This window comes from Nomascus leucogenys, chromosome 14 (genome assembly GCF_006542625.1).
Source record: "Nomascus leucogenys isolate Asia chromosome 14, Asia_NLE_v1, whole genome shotgun sequence".
Taxonomy (NCBI): Eukaryota; Metazoa; Chordata; class Mammalia; order Primates; family Hylobatidae; genus Nomascus; species Nomascus leucogenys.
Genome location: NC_044394.1, coordinates 40,505,176 through 40,525,896, shown reverse-complemented (window position 1 = coordinate 40,525,896; position 20,721 = coordinate 40,505,176). Strand labels below are relative to the sequence as shown.

Below are 20,721 nucleotides of genomic sequence, written 5' to 3'. Positions count from 1 at the left end.
CAGGCTTCCTGGACCCCAGGTTCCTGTCATCCCCTAGGCACCTCCCTGTCTCCTCCCATCAGCTCCCAGGCCCATGGCTTCTTCCCCCTCCCATCTGGGACCCACCCTGCCCAATCCCATGCTCCTCCCCAGCCTCCTGTCCATCCTCTCCACACTTTGGAGTCACAGCTTTCAGCATATCACTTATTTCTCAGGACCCTCCTCCCTACCCCCACCTCTCAGCCCATGGCATCCTGGGGGGAAAAAATATCCTTTCTATGGCATTCGAGGCCCTTGACAGTTGGTCCCAGAACCTCCCATCCCAGCACCGTGCACAAGCCACCCTGACCTGCTTGTATTTTCTCACACACACCCAGCACTTGGACGCCTCCATGCCTTTGCAGACGCAGTCCCTCCTCCCAGGGCACCACTGCCCGTCTAACACCCACCCCCACCCTTGTTTACCTCCTGTTTCCAGGCCCATTGCAAAGGGCTTGTCCTCTGAGGCCTTCCCTGACTCTCCCAACCCCCAAGGCGGTAGCAGCTTCCTCCCAAGGGCTCCTAAGGCCAAAGATTGAATCACAGTTGTTTGTTTACATAGTCTACCTTCCCCACCAGGATGGAAGCTCCCCAAGGGCAGACACTGGGTTTGAATCATCTCCAACTCCTAGGTATCGCCTGGTCCAGGGCAGGGCCCAGAAGAGACTGGGAACACTGATTGAATGAATGAATAAATGAATGCATGGTGGGGAGGAGGGAGGAAAGGCACAGGAGGAAAGGAGGAGTGGGAGAAGGAATCCCAGAAAGAGCCATGAGGAGTTCAGGCACTGTTTGATCCAGCTGCCCTACCCTATCACCTCTACCCCCATTAGTTTTTCAGGACCAGAAAGGACATAACTTGCCTGGGGGACACAGTCGGATCCAAGACAGAGCCGGGGGCCCCATGGCAGAACTCTGAGGCCACTGGGGTCCAGGATTCAGAGGACAGGTCATGGGCCACTGCTGATGGGCTCTGAACCTAGGCAGGCTGACTGGCACTCAGAGGACCCAGCCCTCCTGGGAGGGAGAGGTGAGGCGTCGCAGCCATATAATGTTTCAGAAAGCCCAAGTCAGGAGATTCTTTGTGAGTTTCTTCAGTGCATTCCAGGCTCTCGGCATGGGAAACCGCCCCGAGTACCACTGGTTTGACCAAGTGTTTGTGCTGAGCAGCAAGAAAGAACAACTTCTTTATGAGAACAGTGGCAATGGTGTCACCATTGAAATACAGTCCCCCAGGACTCCAGAGTAAGCAGCCCCGGGGAGGCAGAGTGGGGGGCAGTGAGAGCTGGGGAGCTGGCAGGGGTCTATGGGTTTGCCAGGGTGCCGGCTTCTGCAGGCATAGGAGCTCCCCACTGGGCCCCACTTTTGCATCAGCCCCTCGTCCAGCCAAGGCCCACACCAGAAGCCGGGGCTTGCCCCTCCTCGTCCCCTTGTCTTCCCTCCCCATGGCCAATGCCCAGTCCTGTTTGATTATTAGGGGAACTGCACTACCTCCTTGCTGTGCCTCCTAATCCACTCCCACTGCAAGCAAGCAAAGGGAACTTTGAAACCCACCAATCTGCCCACGCTCTTCCCTGCTCACACCCACTCCGTGCCTCTCCAGCCACTGCAGGGGTATCACAGGCTCTAATTAAGGCCCTCCCACACCCCTTGCTATGGCCACCTCACTTGGCCACCCTCTCCTTGACTAATTTCACCCAGACTTCTGGCACCCCAGGCTATCCTGGACACCTCTGGGTCTCTGTGTTTGCTGTTCCTTCTCCCTGGAACACCCTTCCCACCTTCTGCCGTTCCCTGGATTTATCCCAGGGAACTTATATTCATTCCTCTCAATTCATGATGGACATCTGAGCCCTTCAGGCTTTGGGGCTATATCCTCCACGGCACCAGTAACTCTATGACCTGTGACTGTCCTGCCTCCCACCCAGACTATGACTATGGGGCCTCAGGGAAAAGTCTGGGTCTCAACAGCGCTTAGCACAGCAACCATATGGTAGCCTCTGCCAGTGTCTGTTGACTGACTGAATGATTCTCTCCCAAGGAGGTCACTGAACACATTCCCTTGAGGGGTAATCAAGGTGCTCTCTACTCCCTAACCAGGCCCAGCACATTCCCGGGAGCCAGTCCAGACACTGCCATTGCAGGAGGGAGCAGGAGAAAGGCTTCCAGACCTGAGTTCAAATCCAGTTCTCAGCCAGGCAGAGTGGCTTACATCTGTAATCCCAACACTTTGGGAGGCTGAGGCAGGAGGATTCTTTGAGGCCAGGAGTTCGAGACCAACCTGACCAATATAGGGAGACCCCATCTCAATTAAACAACAAAGCCTGGGGAAAGCATGTCTCTACCAAAAACGTTAAAATTAGCGTGGTGGTTCATGCCTGTAGTCTCAGCTACTCAGGAGGCTGAGGTGGGAGGATTGCTTGAGTATGGGAGGTCCAGGCTGCAGTGAACTGTAATTGCACCACTGCACTCCAGACTTGAGGTGACAGAGCAAGACCCTGTCTCAAACAAACAAACAACAACAATAACAAACTCAGCTCTCCCAATCCCTTGCTGTATGAGTGATTATTAAGATCTCTGAGACTGGCCAGGCACGGTGGCTCATGCCCGTAATCCTAGCACTTTGGGAGGCTGAGGTGGATGAATCACTTGAGGCCAGGAGTTTGAGACCAGCCTGGGCAAGATGGCGAAACCCCGTCTCTACCAAAAAATACAAATATTAGCAAGGTGTAATGGTGCACACCTGTAGTCCCAGCTACTTGGGAGGCTATGGCATGAGAATCGCTGAACCTGGGAGATGGAGGTTGCAGTGAGCCGAGATCAGGCCACTGCACTCCAGCCTGGGAGACAGACAAGACTCTAACTCAAAAAAAAAAAAAAATAATAATAATAATAATAATGCCGGGCATGGTGGCTCACGCCTGTAATCCCAGCACTTTGGGAGGCCAAGGCCGGCAGATCACGAGGTCAGGAGATCGAGACCATCCTGGCTAACACAGTGAAACCCCGTCTCTACTAAAAGTACAAAAAATTAGCAGGGTGTGGTGGCGGGTGCCTGTAGTCCCAGCTACTCGGGAGGCTGAGGCAGGAGAATGGTGTGAACCCAGGAGGCGGAGCTTGCAGTGAGCTGAGATCATGCCACTGTACTCCAGCCTGGGCGACAGTGCAAGACCCCATATCAAAAAAAAAAAAAAACAAAAAAAAATAACTCTGTGAGGCTGCCTTCTCCTCTGTGAAAACTCAGAATTCTCAGAACATCTATAGGTCAAAAACCTACCCTCAACCTAAACTTCACACCTTATACAAAAATTAGCTCAAAATAGATCACAGATTTAAATGTAAAATGTTAAAAAAAAAAGATCAAACTTTTGGGGAAAATAATAGGAGAAAATCTTTAGGACCTAAGGCTAGGCTGTAAAAGTTGATCATACACATTGGATCATTCTTGTCTACAAAACTAAAACAGAGTTAAGAGGACAGTGGGGGAAAGCACCCACGGTACATAACATTAATCCAAAAATGCAATTCCGTGTGAGCCTGGCTGGTGAAAGAAACTCCCTTTTACAACCTGCAACCAGTTTTATCTATAGCTGCTGAGATAACTTGCTACAAATCGAGGACTAATTTTGCTTACCACTGTCACTTACCAATCAGAACTCTGCAGCTCCCCAAACCCTTAGTAGTGCCAAGGAACTTTCTCAAAGAGCACTAAGTAACATTTCTGCTTTCAAGAAAACCTCTAACCTTCTTTGTGTTCTCCAGACACATCAAAGACCACCCAGTCTTTGTGCATGCCCTGAATTGCAATTTTTCTTCCCAAATAAAACGTTAAATGTAGAGATTCGTCTCTACATTTTCATTTTGACTTCAACAAAGTGAATAGTTCTTAGACTTGACGCCAAAAGCATGATGCATAAAAGGAAAAATTGATAAACTGGACCTCATCAACATTTAAAACTTCAGCTCTGTGTAAGACACCTCGAAGAGGAAGAAATGGCAAGCTACTGACTGGGAGAAAATATTTGCAGAGCACGCACCCAACAAAGGTCCTGTATCTAGAATATATAAAGAACTTTTGAAACTCAACAATATAAGCCTGGGCAACATAGCAAGACCATGATTCTACTAAAAATAAAAAACAATTAGCCAGGCATGGTGGTGCACACCTGTAGTCTCAGCTACTCAGGAGGCTGAAGTGGGAGCATGGCTTGAGCCCAGGAATTTGAGGTTGCAGTGAGCTATCATCATGCCACTGCACTTCAGCCTGGATAACAGAGCAAGAGCCTATCTCTAATAAAACAAAAAAGTAAAAAAGTTAAAACTCAAGAGTTAAAAAATAGACAATCCAATTAGAAAATGGGCAAAAGACATGAACAAATGTTTCACAGGAAAAGACAAACGGATGGCATATAAGCCCGTGAAAAGAGATTCATTGACATTAGCCAACAGGAAAGCATAAATTTAAGCCACAATAAGATATGACCTACCTATCAGAATGGCCAAAAAAAAAAAAAAAAAAAATAGTGGTAACACCGCATGTTGACAAGGATGTGGAGAAACTTGATCACTCATTCCCTGTTGGTGAGAATGTGGAATGGTGCAGCCACTCTGGAAAAAGTTTGGCAGTGTTTGAACATGCAACTACCAGGACCCAGGAATAACACTCTTGGGCACTTATGCCAGAGAAATGAAACCTGATGTTTATATACATATGTATATGAATGCTCATAGCAAGGTTATTAGTAATAATCAAAAGCTGGAAACCCCACATGTCCTTCAATCACTGAAATGGTTAAGCAAACTGTGGTATATCCATACCATGGAATACTAGTCAGCAATGAAAAACACAAACCATTGATCCATGAAACAACCTGGATGACTTGCTGGAGAATTATGCTAAGTGGGAAAAAAGGCCAATCCCAAAAGTTTATCTACTATATCTTCCATTTATGTAGCATTCTTGAAATAGCAAAATTGTTGAATTCTAGAATAGATTAGTGGTTGCCAGAAGTTAGGAATGGTGGTCGGGGGAGGTGTGGGGATGGCTACAGAGAAGGAGATCTTTGTAGTGATAGAACAGTTCTTTATCTTGATTGGAATGGTGGTTACACAAATCTATATATATAATAAGATTGTATACACACACATAAATGAGTGCATGTAAAACTGGTGAAATCTGGCCAGTGCAGTGGCTCATGCCTGTAATCTCAGAACTTTGGGAGGCCAAGGTGGGAGAATCACTTGAGGCCAGGAGTTTGAGACCAGTCTGAGCAACACAGTGAGGCCTTGTCTCTACAAAAAAAAAAAGAAAAAAGAAAAAAGAAAAAAAATTAGCTGGGCATGGTGTCTGTGGTCCCAGCTACTCAGGAGGCTGAGGCAGGAGTATCGCTTGAGCCCAGGAGTTCAAGGCTGCATTGAGCAATGATTGTACATACCACTGCACTCCAGCCTAGGTGACAGAGCAAGACCCTGTCCCAAAACAAACAAAAAACTGGTGAAATCTAAAAAAGCTTTGTGGATTGCACCAGTGTCAATTTTCTGGCTGTGATATTATTGTATTATAGTTATGCAAAACGTCGCTACTGGGGAAAACTGGGTGCATACAACCTTCCTGTTCATCAACTGCAGAAGTGTGGGGGTGGTGGAGGGGGAAGTGAGGCCTTGGACTCCCTTCCTGAACTCCCCAGCCTCTGTGCATTGGTAAGAACACAGGCAGAAGCTGAGGCAGCTCAGAGAGGGTCTTACAGGGGATCCACAGTAGCAGAGGGGCTATAAATGGGTCTTCAGGACCCTCAAGGCAGGGCTCTCCTGCTGGGACCACCTCCCCTCTCTGGCCCTGGGGCAGGGGGAGGATGCAAATATGTGTGCCTGTTCCCCAAGGGCCACTATGTTCAGTAGCATAAAGCCCTTGGGGGGCTGTATGGCAGAGTGTAGGACTTCAGGCTTGAGGGGTCAGTGATGGGGACCACAAGGATGCTGGGCCTAGGAGGCCAGTCATTGCCCAGGGCAGTGGACTCAGAGGCAAGGAGTCCTGATGGGCCATGAATGGTGGAGAAGGCCTTGGAGGACGGGGGTTTGAGGGCACAAGGCCTAGAGATGTCACCAGCCTACCGAAGCAGCATCCTTAAAGGCCCCAAACCAGCCCCATCCAGATCCAGAGCAAGTATGGGGGATGGGAGGAAGGGCTGGGCCTGGTGCCCGGCAGACTGGCTGCGGCACGCGATGGGGTTGGGGCTGTTTGTTGGGCCAGATTTAATGGGCTTTGCTGTCCCACCCTCAAAGCCTGCCTTCAGATGTGGTCTCCACGCTCCCCATAACCAGGGTCCCAACCCCAGCGGACGCTTAGCAGAGAGCTAGGCCTGACCCCAGCCCACAGCGGCCCTCTTGGCCCCTCCCTGCCCTAGGGTTCAGGTCGGGTGCTGCCTGCCACGCAGAAGCAGTCCAGGGACCCCTCCCAGAGGGGATCAGGGCTCAGGACTGAGAACTGGGTATCTGCTCAGGAAAGCCCTGAGTTTGGGTCAGTTAGTGCCCTATCCCTGCCTGGAGTCTCCCAGCCCAGTACCCTAGACCTGTTTCCACAACTGGACAGCTGGGTATCTATACAGCCGCACCGACTTCCCGCCACACCGGCGAAACTGGGCACAGCCAGGGTTGATCCAGGATCACCAACAGACCCTGGGGGCACAGGGGGGTGCCAAGGCTGTTGACCCCCTGTGTGACCTCAGGGAGAACACTGTCCCTCTCTGGGCTGGGTGTTCCAGGAGCTCTTGGGCTTAGGCCTCTGAGCTTTTAGGAATTCGGGCACCAGGGGACCGTGGGCAGTGCGCCCGCCCCAGGTCTGTCTGCCTGTCGAGGGGTGAATCAGCTTCCGGCCCCGCCCCGGGCGGCACATGACCGCAGGTGGCGGCGGCAGGGTGAGCGGGGCGGCCCTGAGTCACCGGCGCGCCCTCGCCCAGCCTCGCGCCGCCGCCGCGTGTGCGCCCCACTCCGCCAGCGCCCGCTCGGTAAGCAAGTGCCGGCCGCGCCCCCGGGGTCCCGGGTCTCGCGGGGCGCCGCCGCCCCCCAACCGCGCTTCTGGGTCTCCTGGACCCCTCCCAGAGCCCCGGCCTCCTCCGGGCAGGCCTCCTGGGTTGCCGGCACCCGGAAATTTTAAGACCCCTCCCTTACCCGGAAGCCCTCGGTTTGTGGGGCGCCTGTGTGCCGGGGCCGCCTCCCACTCTAAGAAGCTACTGGGAAGTTCCCCGGCTGCCCTAGTTTCCCTCAGAAGTTGCTAGGACTTCAGGCAGTTCCGGAAATCTGGGATGTGGGTTCCCTGCACATAGAGGCACGCTGAGCCCTGGGACGTGGCCCACGGCTCCCTCACCGCTGTTCCGATCCCTTACTTTCTCCCTATCCCAGTCCAGTGCCCCCACCTCACCTTCCCAGCCCCAGCCCCAGCCCCAGCCCCGTCCTTCCCACGCCCACCTGGGTTCCCGGCCCCGCCCCCCGCCGCCCCTCCCCGCGCGGCCCGCCCTCCGCGCCGAGCCGGGCTCATCAGGTCTTTCCCGCAGGTTGCTCATGGGCAGAGGAGCAGAGGCCGCGGAGAGGCCCCCGAGCGCGCGGTGCCCCAGCTGGGCGGGAGCTAGGAGCCGGACCTTGCCCACCCACCCCCGGCAGCAGTGCCCGGGCAGGCGGCGCCATGGCCTTCTCTCAGGTGCAGTGTCTGGACGACAACCATGTGAACTGGCGCTCCAGCGAGTCCAAGCCCGAGTTCTTCTACAGCGAGGAGCAGCGGCTGGCGCTGGAGGCCCTGGTGGCTCGCGGCCGGGACGCCTTCTACGAGGTGCTCAAGCGGGAGAACATCCGAGACTTCCTCTCGGAGCTGGAGCTCAAGCGCATCCTGGAGACCATCGAGGTGTACGACCCAGGCTCTGAGGACCCTCGGGGCACGGGCCCCTCTCAGGGGCCCGAGGACAACGGGGTCGGCGACGGCGAGGAAGCCAGCGGGGCGGATGGGGTCCCCACCGAGGCCGAGCCGCTGCCCTCCCTGGAGTACTGGCCCCAGAAGTCGGACCGCTCCATCCCGCAGCTGGACCTGGGCTGGCCGGACACCATCGCCTACCGCGGCGTGACCCGGGCCAGCGTCTACATGCAGCCCCCCATAGACGGGCAGGCCCACATCAAAGAGGTGGTGCGGAAGATGATCAGCCAGGCACAGAAGGTGAGGCAGCGCGGGGACTCCTGGAGCCACGGCCCAACCAGCCCCCGGACCCCTCTCAATACAGGCTCACTCAGAGCTCAAAACGGGAGCCCAACATGGGCTTCTAGGGATCTCTACTGTTTCCCTGGCTGCCTCCTGGGTGGAGGTTTCCTCCCCACCTTCGTGGGGATCCGTAGTTTCTTTGCAGGGTAGGGTTCCCAGGTCCTAGCAGGTGACAGTGGGCTGCCCCGTCTCAAAGGGCCTCTTTATTGTTGGGGGTGTTTCTGGTTCCCCAGAAGAAGGCACCGAGATAGGGTGGAGTGGGGAGGGGAGGAACCCCAGGGCTTCCTCTTACTGTCCCTTAGAGTGGCTCTGATTCACTGTAAAGACATGCACACACCGTGAGCTCTCTGGTGGGGAGAGCTTTTGTTGTGGGGTGAGGGAATAGGCATGGTCCGAGTCCATCTGAGACTGGCCTGGAGGTCCTTGTTCAACACTGCCTGTTTCCTAGCTGTGCTGAGCAACTGGGAGCAGATTGCACACCCTCTCTGAGCCTCTTTGTGAGCTTTGCAATGGTGGAAACTTTCCAGGCCAGGATGCTCGGGTGAGGGAGGTGTGGTCCTCATCTGTGGAAGTGGAGTGAGTCCACCTGAGCATTGTCCACCTGAATGTTGCCACCGGAAGGGACCTCAAGCCTTCTCTGGCCCTCCCCTTCTCCACCCCTGTTGGGCTATGCAGTGCCCTAGCTATGGGGGGCCATTCTTGGCTGACACACCGTCACACATTCTGAGAAGGGGTGCTTGCCACTTGCAGAGACAGCTAGGCCACTGCTGGACAGTTGTGACCATGAGCAGGTGCTAATGCCTGCTGCACGTAAGTACCTTCTCATCATTTCCAAGCACATCTTGATTTGATAGATAAAGCTTACCTAGTGAGTTGTGTTGAGGATTCTGAAGCCAGGTCTGGGCCTCAGGTTGTGGGATGACGTGTTCCTAGCTGGGTCTAATCCCTTTATACTTCCAGTCCCAGAGCAGGGCAGCCAATTGCAGAAGACCAGAATGCTGGCTTCAGGGACCATCCTGGCTAACTGACAGGGCCTTGGGGAAGCTCGTGGGCAGAGAAACCAGAAGTGTGTCAAGAACTGATGAGGTGGCCCCGGTGGCCCCTGGCCCTGGCCCCAGTTTCCAGGAAGGTGGAGTCCCTGCCCAACAAGGGGACCACTTGGGTCAGCTAGCTGGGTGGGGGCGCCTGGCCCCTGGCCTGGCTGCTCTCAATTCACTGACTGACCCAGGGCAGCTTTGAGGCTTTGGGCTTCTGGTCTATAAGATGGAGGTGGTACAGATAAAAGCTGCATCTTTGGCTATTGTGAAGATGGAATATTGGGTGACAAAAGTAAGGAAGGAGTTAGAGGAAGAGGAGGAGGAGGAGGAGGAGGAAGGGACCTTCATAATTTGCAGACTGAGAGACCCGCCCTACGCCTGCCATGGTGTGGGGGAAGTGCTGCTGACGTCTGTGCCTGATGGAGATGACTGGCTGGAGGCTAGAGAACCCAGTCCCCACAGAGAGCCTGCTGGGATCCCATTACCCAGCCTCCACTTCCATCTTGAAAATAGGGAAACTGAGGCCCTGGGTAGGGGGACCTGCTGTGCCAAGGTTCCCACTCTTCTGTGCCTCCCCTCCTTGTCAGCGACAGGAAGGAGGCAGATGGGAACAGCCAGAGGGTCTGCAGACAGACAGATCCCCTGCCCAGCGATGGGCCAGATAGGGGCTCCCAGGGCCAGGGCTTCACCTGCTGACCCCAGGTTCCTCCCTGAGTCTCTGGCTACAGCTGTGACCCAGCCACTCCATACAGTCCCATGGGCCACCTGGAGCTCCTTTTGCTTCCCACAAAAGCCCCACAAGGTTATTAGTGTCACCTAAGGTGACATTGCCTTCCTTTGCTTCCCACAAGGTGATTGCTGTCACCTGTCTAAGGTGACATAGCTAGGAAGAAGCTGGTCTCCAGTTTGGGTGCCAATCTGTCTACACGGCCCCACAGTGAGTGATGTCCTCCAGCCTCGGACTGGTGGGCCCTGCTTTCTGCTTTTCCAGCCCTCGGGATGGGGCACTCACTGCTGAGACTGCTCCCTACTCTCAGACCTCAGGGAGTCCTCAAGGGTCCCACAGTGGGGGCCTCAGAGGCAGTAGAGACTAAGCCCCTCATCTGACAGACAAGGATACTGAGGCACAGAGAAGGACAGGGATTTGTTCATGACTCCACAGCATTGTGGTGAGCCAAGCCCCTGCTTTCTGCCCTGGGCACTTCCTTCCCTGCCACATCTGTCCTGGGACCCGTGGCCCAGGCATGTGTGGCATGTGTGGGCAGGGATAATAACAATAGCAAGTGTTGATTGAGTGCGAGGCGCTTTGTAATCTCAGCCAGTGTTATCTGTCCCATTTTTCAGATGTAGAAACTGGTTAGTCCCTGCCCAAGGTCACCTAGCTAGTTCTCAGGTAGAGGGGTGGGGACCAGGCCTGTGTTTCCCTCAAACTCCAGGCTATCCCTTGTGCCCTGGCCCTGGCAGGACAGAGTGACAGGCAGGGGCTGGGAGGGGCAGCTAATCCAGGCCACTGCAGTCCTCCAGCTGTCCTGCCCTGGCTGCTTCCCAGGCTCACAGGAGCAGGGCCCGGACCCTGACGGATGCTGACGGGGCGCTTTGTCTGCCTGCTTGCCAGTAGCGCTCCCTGCCTTATCTCTCCCCATGAATCACCTCTCCTGCCCATGCTTCCACCTCCCCTTCTCACTCTGGTATTGTGTAGAGAGAACTCTGCCTGCCCCCTGGCTGGGATGGGGATCCCTCTGCCGGGCCGCCTTGCCGCACACTGGCCCCTTCCCACCGGGGGCTTCAGGCTGGGGCTGCTGGGGCTGAGTCAGAACAGCCCAGCCCGCCGCCTCCTCACTCACCTGTCGTCAGCACAACAGGCAGACCCTGGGGCAGGGAAGTGACGCAGCACTCGGGAGCGGCTGTGTTCCTGTCAGGACTGCTGTCAGTCCCCACTTCCCACCCCCCTTCCCAAATGACTAGAATGGAACTAGTGGACAGCAGGACCAGGAACCAAGAGTCCGTGCTCTGCCTCCGCCTGACTGTGTGACCTGGAACAAGCCCCAGCTCCTCTCCAAGCCCGGGTCATCCCATCTGTAAAATGGGAACAGGTGTTGAAGACTGTTAGGGGCCCCTTCAGCCCTGACACCTTGCTGCCCTGTGATCCTAGACTCCCCTGGGACAAGAGGCGGGTGGGTCCCGGGTCTCACTCTCAGCAGCTTGTGCCCTCCCAGCCTCCCTCCAGCCCTAGTGGGCTCCAACTCCAAGATGGAAGGTCAACTGCCTGCCCCTCCCCCAGCCCCAGGAGCCATGATTTATCTGGGGAAAAACCTGCTGTGGGGTTCCAACTGCATACCAGAGGACGGGCCTGTAGGATCACGCCTGGGAGGGGCGAGCCCTGGCCTCGCTCGGCTGCAGCCTGAGAAGGGGTGAGGCTGGGCTGGGTTGGGGCTCCCTCAGCCAGAGCTGGATGTAGATGTTCTAGCTGGTTGCTCCTCCAGCAGATGCTGAGCCCCCCTCAACATGACACAGCAGGGAGGCCTTAGCAGGATCCCTCACCAGCCCCGGGGTGAGGCCCCAGGGGCAGGGACAGATCACACCTTCCCTATTTCACAGTTGAGGGAACTGAGGGAGGGTGAGGCGCCAGTGGCCAGGGCCACTCTCTGCATGCCAGGCCAGGGCTTGGGAACAGACCCAGAGAAATAAAGTCAAACCCAAGTTTCATGATGCCTGATTCACCCTGCATTTTTTCTGTCAGGCCCCTGCCTTCACACGCTGAAGTCCTGGCCCACAGCTTGGCTCTAGGAGAACAGACGCAGCTTAATGAGGCGCTTACTAAATGCCAGCCCCGCGCCAGGTGCTGAGCGGGCACTTTACCATGCTGTGTAATCCTCCCCACAACTCTGGAAAGTAGGTGTTGTCTCCATTGTGCAGATGAGGAAACTGCAGCTTGGTGGGGCTCAGAGATGGCAAATAACTTGCCTGAGGTCACAGAACTGATATCTGGAGGGACTGGGCCCAGACCCCCAGTCTGCAGGCCCTGAGCACCCCCCCATTCCCTGGAGAAGCAGTGGCACTGTCGCTTCTGAGCCCTACCCCTGCATGGGAGCACTGGAGCCTCACTGCTGGCTCTTGTTGACTCAGGACAGTAAAAGCATTTTCTTTTTTTTTTTCTTTTTGAGACAAAGTCTCACTGTGTCACCCAGGCTGGAGTGCAGTGGCACGATCTCTGCTCACTGCAACCTCCACCTCCGGGGTTCAAGCGATTCTCCTGCCTCAGCCTCCTGAGTAGCTGGGATTACAGGCGTGTGCCACCACGCCCAGCTAATTTTTGTATTTTTAATAGAAACAGGGTTTCACCATATTGGTCAGGTGGGTCTTGAACTCCTGACCTTGTGACCCACCCACCTCTGCCTCCCAAAGTGCTGGGATTACAGGCATGAGCCACCATGCCTGGCAGTAAAAGCGTTTTCATGAGGCTCCTTGGCAGCTAAATACTGGGCTTTCTGGAGGAGGGCTGGGACGGGGACTCACAAGAACAGGGTGAGCTCTGTGGCCTGGGGACCAGGAGGAAGGCTACTCATTGCATCCTTTAGCTGGGCAGTGCCAGGACAGCTCCCCACACTGCCAGAGGCCACAGGTGGCCCAGTTGACACCTTGTGGGGGGCACAGCTGGCCCAGGCCCCCACCGCAGGTCAGAGAGTGGGTGGGGAACCATCTGATAAAGTAATTCCAGGTGTTAACTCCTGTGCGCTCCAAAGGCTCCCTTCCCTTAATTAAGAGTTTCGAGGAGAGCCGGGAGCAGCCCTTTGAGGAAGGAGCTCTAAGGAGAGAGTGCCTGCCCATCTGGGCACTCCAGTGGGACAGGCAGCTGCTCAGCCACTGGGCTGGCCTCCTTCCCACAACCCCAAGAGCCAGGGCCTGCCGTCATGTTCATATCACAGCTGGGGAAACTGAGGCTCAGTCGGCTGGGGCCTTCATAAGGTTACACCAAGGGTCTTAAGTGTGGCTGGACCTGGATTGGGTCTCCCTGGTTGGAGAGGGTCTCCCTGCAGCTGAGGGTCCTGGCCCCTGGGCCAGCAGAGGGTGCTAGTCCCACTTAGCCAGTTGCATGCTGCAGGACCCTGGGCCTCAGTTTCTTCACTTGTAAAATGGGGATCAGGCCTTGTCTTGAAGCAGTGACAGACAGGAACATCCAAAAGCACTGAGCTACCCTCTGCCTTGAGAGCAGCTAGGGAGGAAGATGGGGTCCCGCCCTGTGCCCTGGCCCACGTTGGCCCCAGCCTGGCAGGCCTTGGCCTGGGTGGGCTGTCCTAGTCCCCTTTAAGGGTCTGAATGACCCCTGGGCTCGAGTACCTTGTCAGGTTAAATGCCATGTGGGGTGGTGGGAAGACAGGCTTCCGTTATCACTGGGACCCAGGCATGAGCCCCAGCTCTGGTGTTATCTTTAGTGGCTGCTCGGAGATAGTTGCTTGGCCTCTCTTACCTTCTGTTCCTTCCTCCTCAGTGTCATGGTGGTGCTAACAGCTAACACCTGCCTCATAAAGTCATAGTGAGATTTAAATGGGAAAAAGTGGGGTGTGTAAAACACTCTGTGTCTGGCATGGAGCTGGCATCGGTAGATGCCAGATCTCTCCCCTCGCCTCCCCCACATTCACTCCTCACTCCTGTCCTGAGAGCTTCTCTCTGTGAGTAGTCTGGGGTGGAAGTGGTGAGCTCCCTGTCCTGGGAGAAGTTCAAGCAGGGGCTCAGTGGAACTCAGCAGAGAGCATGTGGGCACCAGATGGCCTAGAAGCCTCAGCCCTGCCCTGGTGTGCTTTGTGACCTTGGGCAAGTCCTTTCCAAGCCAGGCTTTCTGGGGCATTAGGATGCTTGATGGCCCCAGTGTCTGTCGCTCTTGGACCCTGGAGAAGCTGAGGTTTTAAAGGCTTTTGAATCTATAGTTCTGAGATTTTCCCGTTTGAAAATTCTCAGCTGGTGCCATTTGCTGCCCACGTGGGATGGTCTGGTTGGCTGGATCCTGCGCCTGCAAGCCTGGAAGCTCTGAGGATTCTGAAGCTCCTTGCGGCCAGCGGGAAAGGATCTTGCCCTCTTGCCTCATCCACAGGGAACAACCTTGGTCACGTCATGGCCTTTCCCCAAGCTCTGCCAGCCCCTTGTCTCTGCAGTATTCCTGAGCCATGACAAGGAAGCTGATGTCCGTCTGGGGGAGGTAGGAGACTCAGGGTAGTGCCTTCATGCCACTGGGCTAGGCCGAGCCTCCTGGTCAGAGCGCTGTGGGCATGGTTAGCCTGGGCTTCTTGACCCCAACCCACTGCAGCCATTTGGTGCTCAGAAGGCCTGATCTTCCTTTAATTGGCCTTAATGAGGCTTCAGTCTTAATAGTCAGAGGGTGGGGAAGGTGTTCACAGAGCTGATGAATGTCGAGGGGAATGGGACCTCAGAGTTCATCCAGTTTCACTCCCCATGTTACCAGGAAGAGAAACTGAGGCTTAGAGTGGGAAGTGACCTGCCATGGGCCACCCAGGGAAGGCATGGCAGAGCCAGGGAGGCCCAGGCATTGACCTTCCAGACAGTGCTGAGGGTCAGGTATTTGTTTCAAGAGCTGAGGTGGGCTCTGGGAGGCTGTGGGTGGGTTCAGAGGTTGGAATGGACACAGGGTCCCCCATTAGGAGAAAAACCTAAGAACAGGAGACCTCTGCCACTAGTTGACAGGGTGGCCCTGGGACAGTGACACCCCCTCTGAAAAATGGGAGTGGCCATCACCACCCCTCCCTGTCTTCAGAAAAGGGACACCTGTATGCGTGCCAGCTGGTTGGCCTAATTATCCTTGCTCTGGCTGGGGTCAGCATTTGTTACCAAGTACACAGACTCCCTTTACCCTGGGAGGCAAGATGAGACTGTTAGCTAAAGTAGTCCTCTCAGTGACAGACTTTCAGAGCCACTATATGGGCAAACTTGTTTGGAGATTGCCAGGAGGTGGCAGGGAGCACCACCCAGGGATCCCAGGAGAACTTCCTAACCCAGCGAACCTTCTTGGGCCTCTTCAGATGGGATCTCACTAATTCTGCCAGCCCCCTGGAGGGGAGGAGGAGGGGAGGAGGCGTGGGACCATGTCATGATAGAAAAACTGAGGTGCTGCAGCCACGTCTGTCCCAACTGTGCTGCTGGAGAGGGGGTTGCAGCTGGAGGAGGGAGTGTGGGTCTGCTGGTAATGAATTCTCTCAGTTTTTTTATATCTGAAAAAATCTTTAGTTTGCCTTTTGTTTTGAAATGTATTTTTGCTGGGTATAAAATTCTAAGTTGATTTTTTTTTTCCATTTAGTACTTTAAAGATATTGCCTGTTGTCTTGTGGCTTGCAGTGATTCTGATGAGAAGTCCACGTACTTTGTTCCTTGACATGCAGTTGTCTTTTCTCCTCTGGTTGTTTTTAAGGCTCTCTTTGTTACTGACTTTAAGTGATTTGTTTATGATGTGTGTTGGTATAGTTTTTTCATGTCTCTTCTGAGACCTGTGGATTTAGTCTTTTTTTTTTTTTTGAGACGGAGTCTCGCTCTGTCACCCAGCCTGGAGTGCAATGGCACGATCTTGGCTCACTGCAAGCTCTGCCTCCCGGGTTCACACCATTCTCCTGCCTCAGCCTCCTGAGTAGCTGGGACTACAGGCGCCCACCACCACGCCCAGCTAATTTTTTGTGTGTGTGTTTTTAGTAGAGATGGGGTTTCACCATGTTAGCCAGGATGGTCTCGATCTCCTGACCTCGTGATCCTCCCGCCTTGGCCTCCCAAAGTGCTGGGATTACAGGCGTGAGCCACTGCGCCTGGCCTTTTTTTTTTTTTTTTTTCAATTGAGACAGAGTCTTACTCTGTTGCCCAGGCTGGAGTGCAGTGGCACAATCTCGGCTCACTGCAAACTCCACCTCCCGGGTTCAAGCAATTCTCCTGCCTCAGCCTCCCAAGTAGCTGGGATTATAGGCACACGCCACCATGCCCTGCTAATTTTTGTATTTTTAGTAGAGACAGGGTTTCGCCATGTTGGCCAGGCTGGTCTCAAACTCCTGACCTCAAGTGATCCACCTGCCTCTGCCTCCCAAAGTGCTGGAATTACAGGCGAGAGCCACTGCACCTCGCCTTGGATTTAGTCTTTAATCAAATGGTAGAAGTGTTTTGGCCATTTTTTTCTTATTTTTTTTGGGGGGTCTCTCGCTCACTCCCAACCCTTGCACCTTCTGAGACTGCAATTACACATATATTGGATGGCTTGGAGTTGACCCACAGTTTGCTGATGCTGTGATCATGTTCTTTCAGTCTTTCTGTGTGTCATTTTGGACAGTTTCTACTTATATGTCTTCAAGTTCACTAATTTTCTCTTCTATAGTGTCTAATCTGTTAATTCCACCTAGTATATTTTTCGTCTTAAATGTTGCATTTTCACCTCTTGAATTTCGATTTGTTGGCTAAAAAAAAAATCTTCCACATCTCTACCTAACTTTTTGAACACATGGAACACAGTTATAACTGTTTCCATGTCTTTGTCTGCCAGTTCTAACATCTGTGTCAGTTTTTGGTTGATTTTGATGGGTTTTTTTTCTCATGTGCATCATGTTTTCCTGTTTCTTTGTGTGTCTGGTAATTTTTAATTGGATACCAGGCATGTTGGATTTTATGTTGTGGGCTGCTTGTAGATTTTGTTTGTTTTGTTTTCTCCTTTAAATATTTTGGAGCCTTGTTCTGGGATGCAGTTAGGTTACTTGGAAACGATTTAATGCTTTTGTGGCTTCCTGTCAAGCTTTATTAGGCAGGACCAGAGCAGACTTCACTCCAGGGTAGGAGTTGCAAATTATGGTCCCCAGGCCAAAGGAAGCCTGTTGCCAGCTTTTATAAACAATAGAACATAGACATTTATTTATATACTTTGTTTGGCTGCTTTTGTGTTATACCAGCAGATTTGAGTAGTTGTGACAGAGAACATATGGCCCTTAAAGCCTTACATGTCTACACTCTGATTCTTTAGGAAGTTTGCTTATGCCTGGTCTAGGACTTATTTGTCCACTGCTGAGGCAGTATCCTTCCGAAGACCCCTCCTGCAGGCCCTGCGTTAGGAGAGGTTTCTGTTCTGGCTGGGGGCACATACGCTATTCCCGGTCCTGCATGAGCACCAGCAATTGTTCCAGCCACCCCTTTCCGGTGGTTCCCTGCTAAGCCTCAGTAGTTTCCTCACGTTCGTGTGCTGCTCAGCGATCAGCTGAAGACTCCAGGGGACCCTCTGCAGGTCTCTGGAGTTCACTCTGTGCAGCTCTCTCCCTTGCAGCACTCCGTCCTGCAAATCCTAGCTGCTACACTCAGAGTGAACCCTGTCTCCTCAACTCAGGGAGACCACAAGACTCCACGGGGGCACCCCTCCCTGTGCTGCAGCCTGGAAGTAGTGGGGCGATCCTAGGGCTCAGCTGGTTTGTTCCTCTTCTCTCAGGGATCGCTGTGCTGATTGAAGGCTGTTGTCCATGGCTTTGTAGATTTTATACGGGTTTTTTGTTGTGAAGGCAGGAGGGTGAATTCCGCCTCTGTTATTCCATCATGGCTGTAAGTGGAAGTTGAATCCAAGGTCATGATGGCCACCATCTCAACCTTTAAGACAGTCTGCAGCATTCCTGTGAGCAGCCCTGATGCGTCACTTACAGCCTTCCAGCTGGCCTGGAGGGTAGTGAGACGCTCCTGGCCTGTTCACCCCAGAGGGAGCCGTGGGTCTGGTGGGATGGGACTTGGGTTGGTGGGAGGATGAGGAGGGTCCGTGCAGCTGCCGTTTGTGGATCCCCTGCTAGGGCTTCACCTGCATGAGTTCATTTTAATTTCCAGCAACCTTGTGGGTGGGGATTGTTACTATCCCCATGAGGAAATGAAGGTACTTGCCCAAGGTCATGCAGCTTCCCAGGAGGAGCTGAGATCGGAGCCAGCGGGTGTGGAGCCCACACTGCCACTCTCTGGGCATTTGCCATCAGAGCTGGAGAATAATGAACCCCAAGATGAGAGACTCTCTCCACCCCCTGCACTTCTCAGGTGGGAAAGTGAGGCCCAGAGAGGCCTAGGGACTTCTCTGCAGTGTGCACAGTGTCTGTGGCTGCTTCAGGGCTCCAGGCTCTGGGGCAGGCTTGAGGGTATCTGTCCTCCACCTGCCTGGAGCATAGTGAGGAGAGAGAATATGGCTGCCTCTCTCCTCTCTCTGAGCCGCCTCTAGGGATCTCTGAGGCCTAGGAGGGTGAGGTGAGTGTAAGGCTTGTCACGTGCAGGTTGGAAACTGTCCCCTCTTACCTGAGTCTTGGGACTCAGTCCTTGGGAGACTCCGTTGCTGTGCCTGAGAAGAAATACGCAAGTGATACACGCTCAACCCAGACAGGCCAGAGTGATGACGGGGAGGCTGGGGCTGCACTGGAGTTGGGATTTGAAAAAAGGTAGGAGTTGTCCGAGCAGATGCAAAATGGGCAGGTGGCAATGAGAACAACACGTAGGAGACACAGTGGCTCGAGGCAGGACGCGTTGGGGAGAGGGATCAGGATGCGTCAGGGAGAGGGGTCAGGACGCGTTGGTCAGGGCCCCGCTGAAGAGGTGCTGCTGCAGTGGCTGGGCCTGCGCACCCGTGGCTTCCCACCATGCTCGGAACCAGGCCAGCCCGTCTTGCCCCACCCCTCCTCCCCAGGCACCTCTGTGGAGACCTGTTCTACCCACTCGCCCTGCGAGGGCACTTCTGCTTCAAGAGTAGTTCTGTGGTCACAGGAAGGCTAGGAAACAGTTGTTGTGGGTGTCAGGAGCCACAGGCTGTTGTTGGCACCTGTGAGGCAGGAGCCCTGTGGGGAGGCAGGGAGAGGGCGGCCACCAGCACTTCCTCTCCCAGACCCGTGGGTGCAATGAGATGTGCTAGCCACCCAGACAGGCCCTGCCGGGCACCAGGCAGGGAACAGGAGTTGGGGTCCCTCGGCAGGGACATCAGAGATGAAGGGCCTTGGACATCTTGTCCACCTTCTCCTTTGACAGATGAAGAAACTGAGACCTGGAATGCAGGTGTGGCTCACCCAAGGCCCAGCCTAGAGCTCGCGCGCGGGTGCTGGGCCCACTCTGCCCGCTCCACCTTTGCTCAGGGGGCTGCGGCTGGGGCTGAGGGAGATTGAGGAGGCCCACGCCTGTGCTCCCTGCCTCTGTGACCTAAAGCCCTGTCCAACCCCCAACGCCAGCAGCCGGTGTTACATGGCTTCAGGCCGTGTCTGCTGGGGGGCAGTGGCCACAGGTGGGGTGCTCCTTTGTGTGAGATGCTGTCACCCCTGCACCCCAGCTCAAGCTGCTCCAGTCACTGCCCAGGTGATGGAGGTGCTCCTGGCAGAGCACTGGGGATCCCCATGCAGCACCACCTTGGACCAGTGCCCTCCCCTTTCCCAGCTGCAGTTTCTGCATCTCTCACATGGAGGTGGATGTCCCCTGTCCCAAGGACACAGAGGGAGGTGGGGGATTCGAGACACACGCCGAAGGCAGGGTGGAGAAGGCCGGCGGATCCACTGGGCAGGGAGGGTACATCATGGGAGGAGGTGCTCATCGGGTGGGGTGCTGGAGGGCTCGTGCATATGGACACCCCTGGACAGACATGCAGGAGGCGTTTGGGCACCAGGAGCCCCCAGGGAGAGGCCTGGGCTGGCGCAGGCGCAGGCTCGCTGTTGGCTCACTGGAGCCCAGTGCCCACATCCCTGCTGGTGTCCCCCTCCAGTGCAGCCTGCCTGCCTCCGTCCCCCAGGCATGGCCATCCTCCCACACCCTGCCATCTTGGGCCATCCTCCCACACCCTGGCAGGAGCCAGATGGTTGTCTTGGGCATTGAGCCTCCTGGGTTCTGCAGCTGCATCTTCAAGGCCTCAAGGCCACCCAGCAGAGGGCTGTCCATCAGTAAGATGCACAGGGACAACAGGGCTCCCTCCTTCACCTGGGAGCTGGGCTGTGTGGCCTGCGCAGATTCCAGGCTGCTGGGCTGGGAGCTGCCCATCGGCTCTGACAATGGGACCTGGGGTGCAGGACACACACGTGCCCGCCCGCCATGCCTGCCCCTGTGCCAGCTGCTCACATGGACATGGCTGTTTCCTGCCTCCGGAGCGAAACAAGCTCAGTGCTGGGACCCAGGCCACCCGCCTCCTGCCCAGTATGGCCCCTGACATCCAGCAGGTAGAGCTGGTCTTTGGAGTCAGCCTCCCCTCTCGTTTCCACAGCCCTTGCCCTGCCCAGGACCTCTGAGAGGATGTGTGGGCTTGGGGCCGCAGGAAGCATCCGGTACTTTTCTTGACTTGGGCCAGCTCTGCCAATGTGTGAACTAGATACAACCACAAGGGCAAGCCAGGCCCACACCCCCATTTGACAGATGGGGAAACCAAGGGCCCAGGAGGGGCTGTGGTCCCAGGTGCCCTGATTCCTG

The 20,721-nt window shown here is 54.9% G+C and overlaps 2 protein-coding genes across 5 annotated transcripts in view; one reads left to right on the top strand and one right to left on the bottom strand.

The window, feature by feature from the left end:
• Nucleotides 1-20,721, bottom strand: part of SLC5A10 (solute carrier family 5 member 10) — a 75,583-nt gene that overhangs the window by 13,753 nt on the left and 41,109 nt on the right. The gene's annotated exons all lie outside the window — the stretch shown is intronic.
• Nucleotides 6,972-20,721, top strand: part of FAM83G (family with sequence similarity 83 member G) — a 35,963-nt gene continuing 22,213 nt past the window's right edge. The window contains exons 1-2 of the mRNA XM_030827190.1: nucleotides 6,972-7,022; nucleotides 7,569-8,218. Coding sequence (XP_030683050.1) covers nucleotides 7,697-8,218 — 522 coding nt within the window. The 5' untranslated portion in view covers nucleotides 6,972-7,022; nucleotides 7,569-7,696. The remainder of the gene's footprint in view (nucleotides 7,023-7,568; nucleotides 8,219-20,721) is intronic.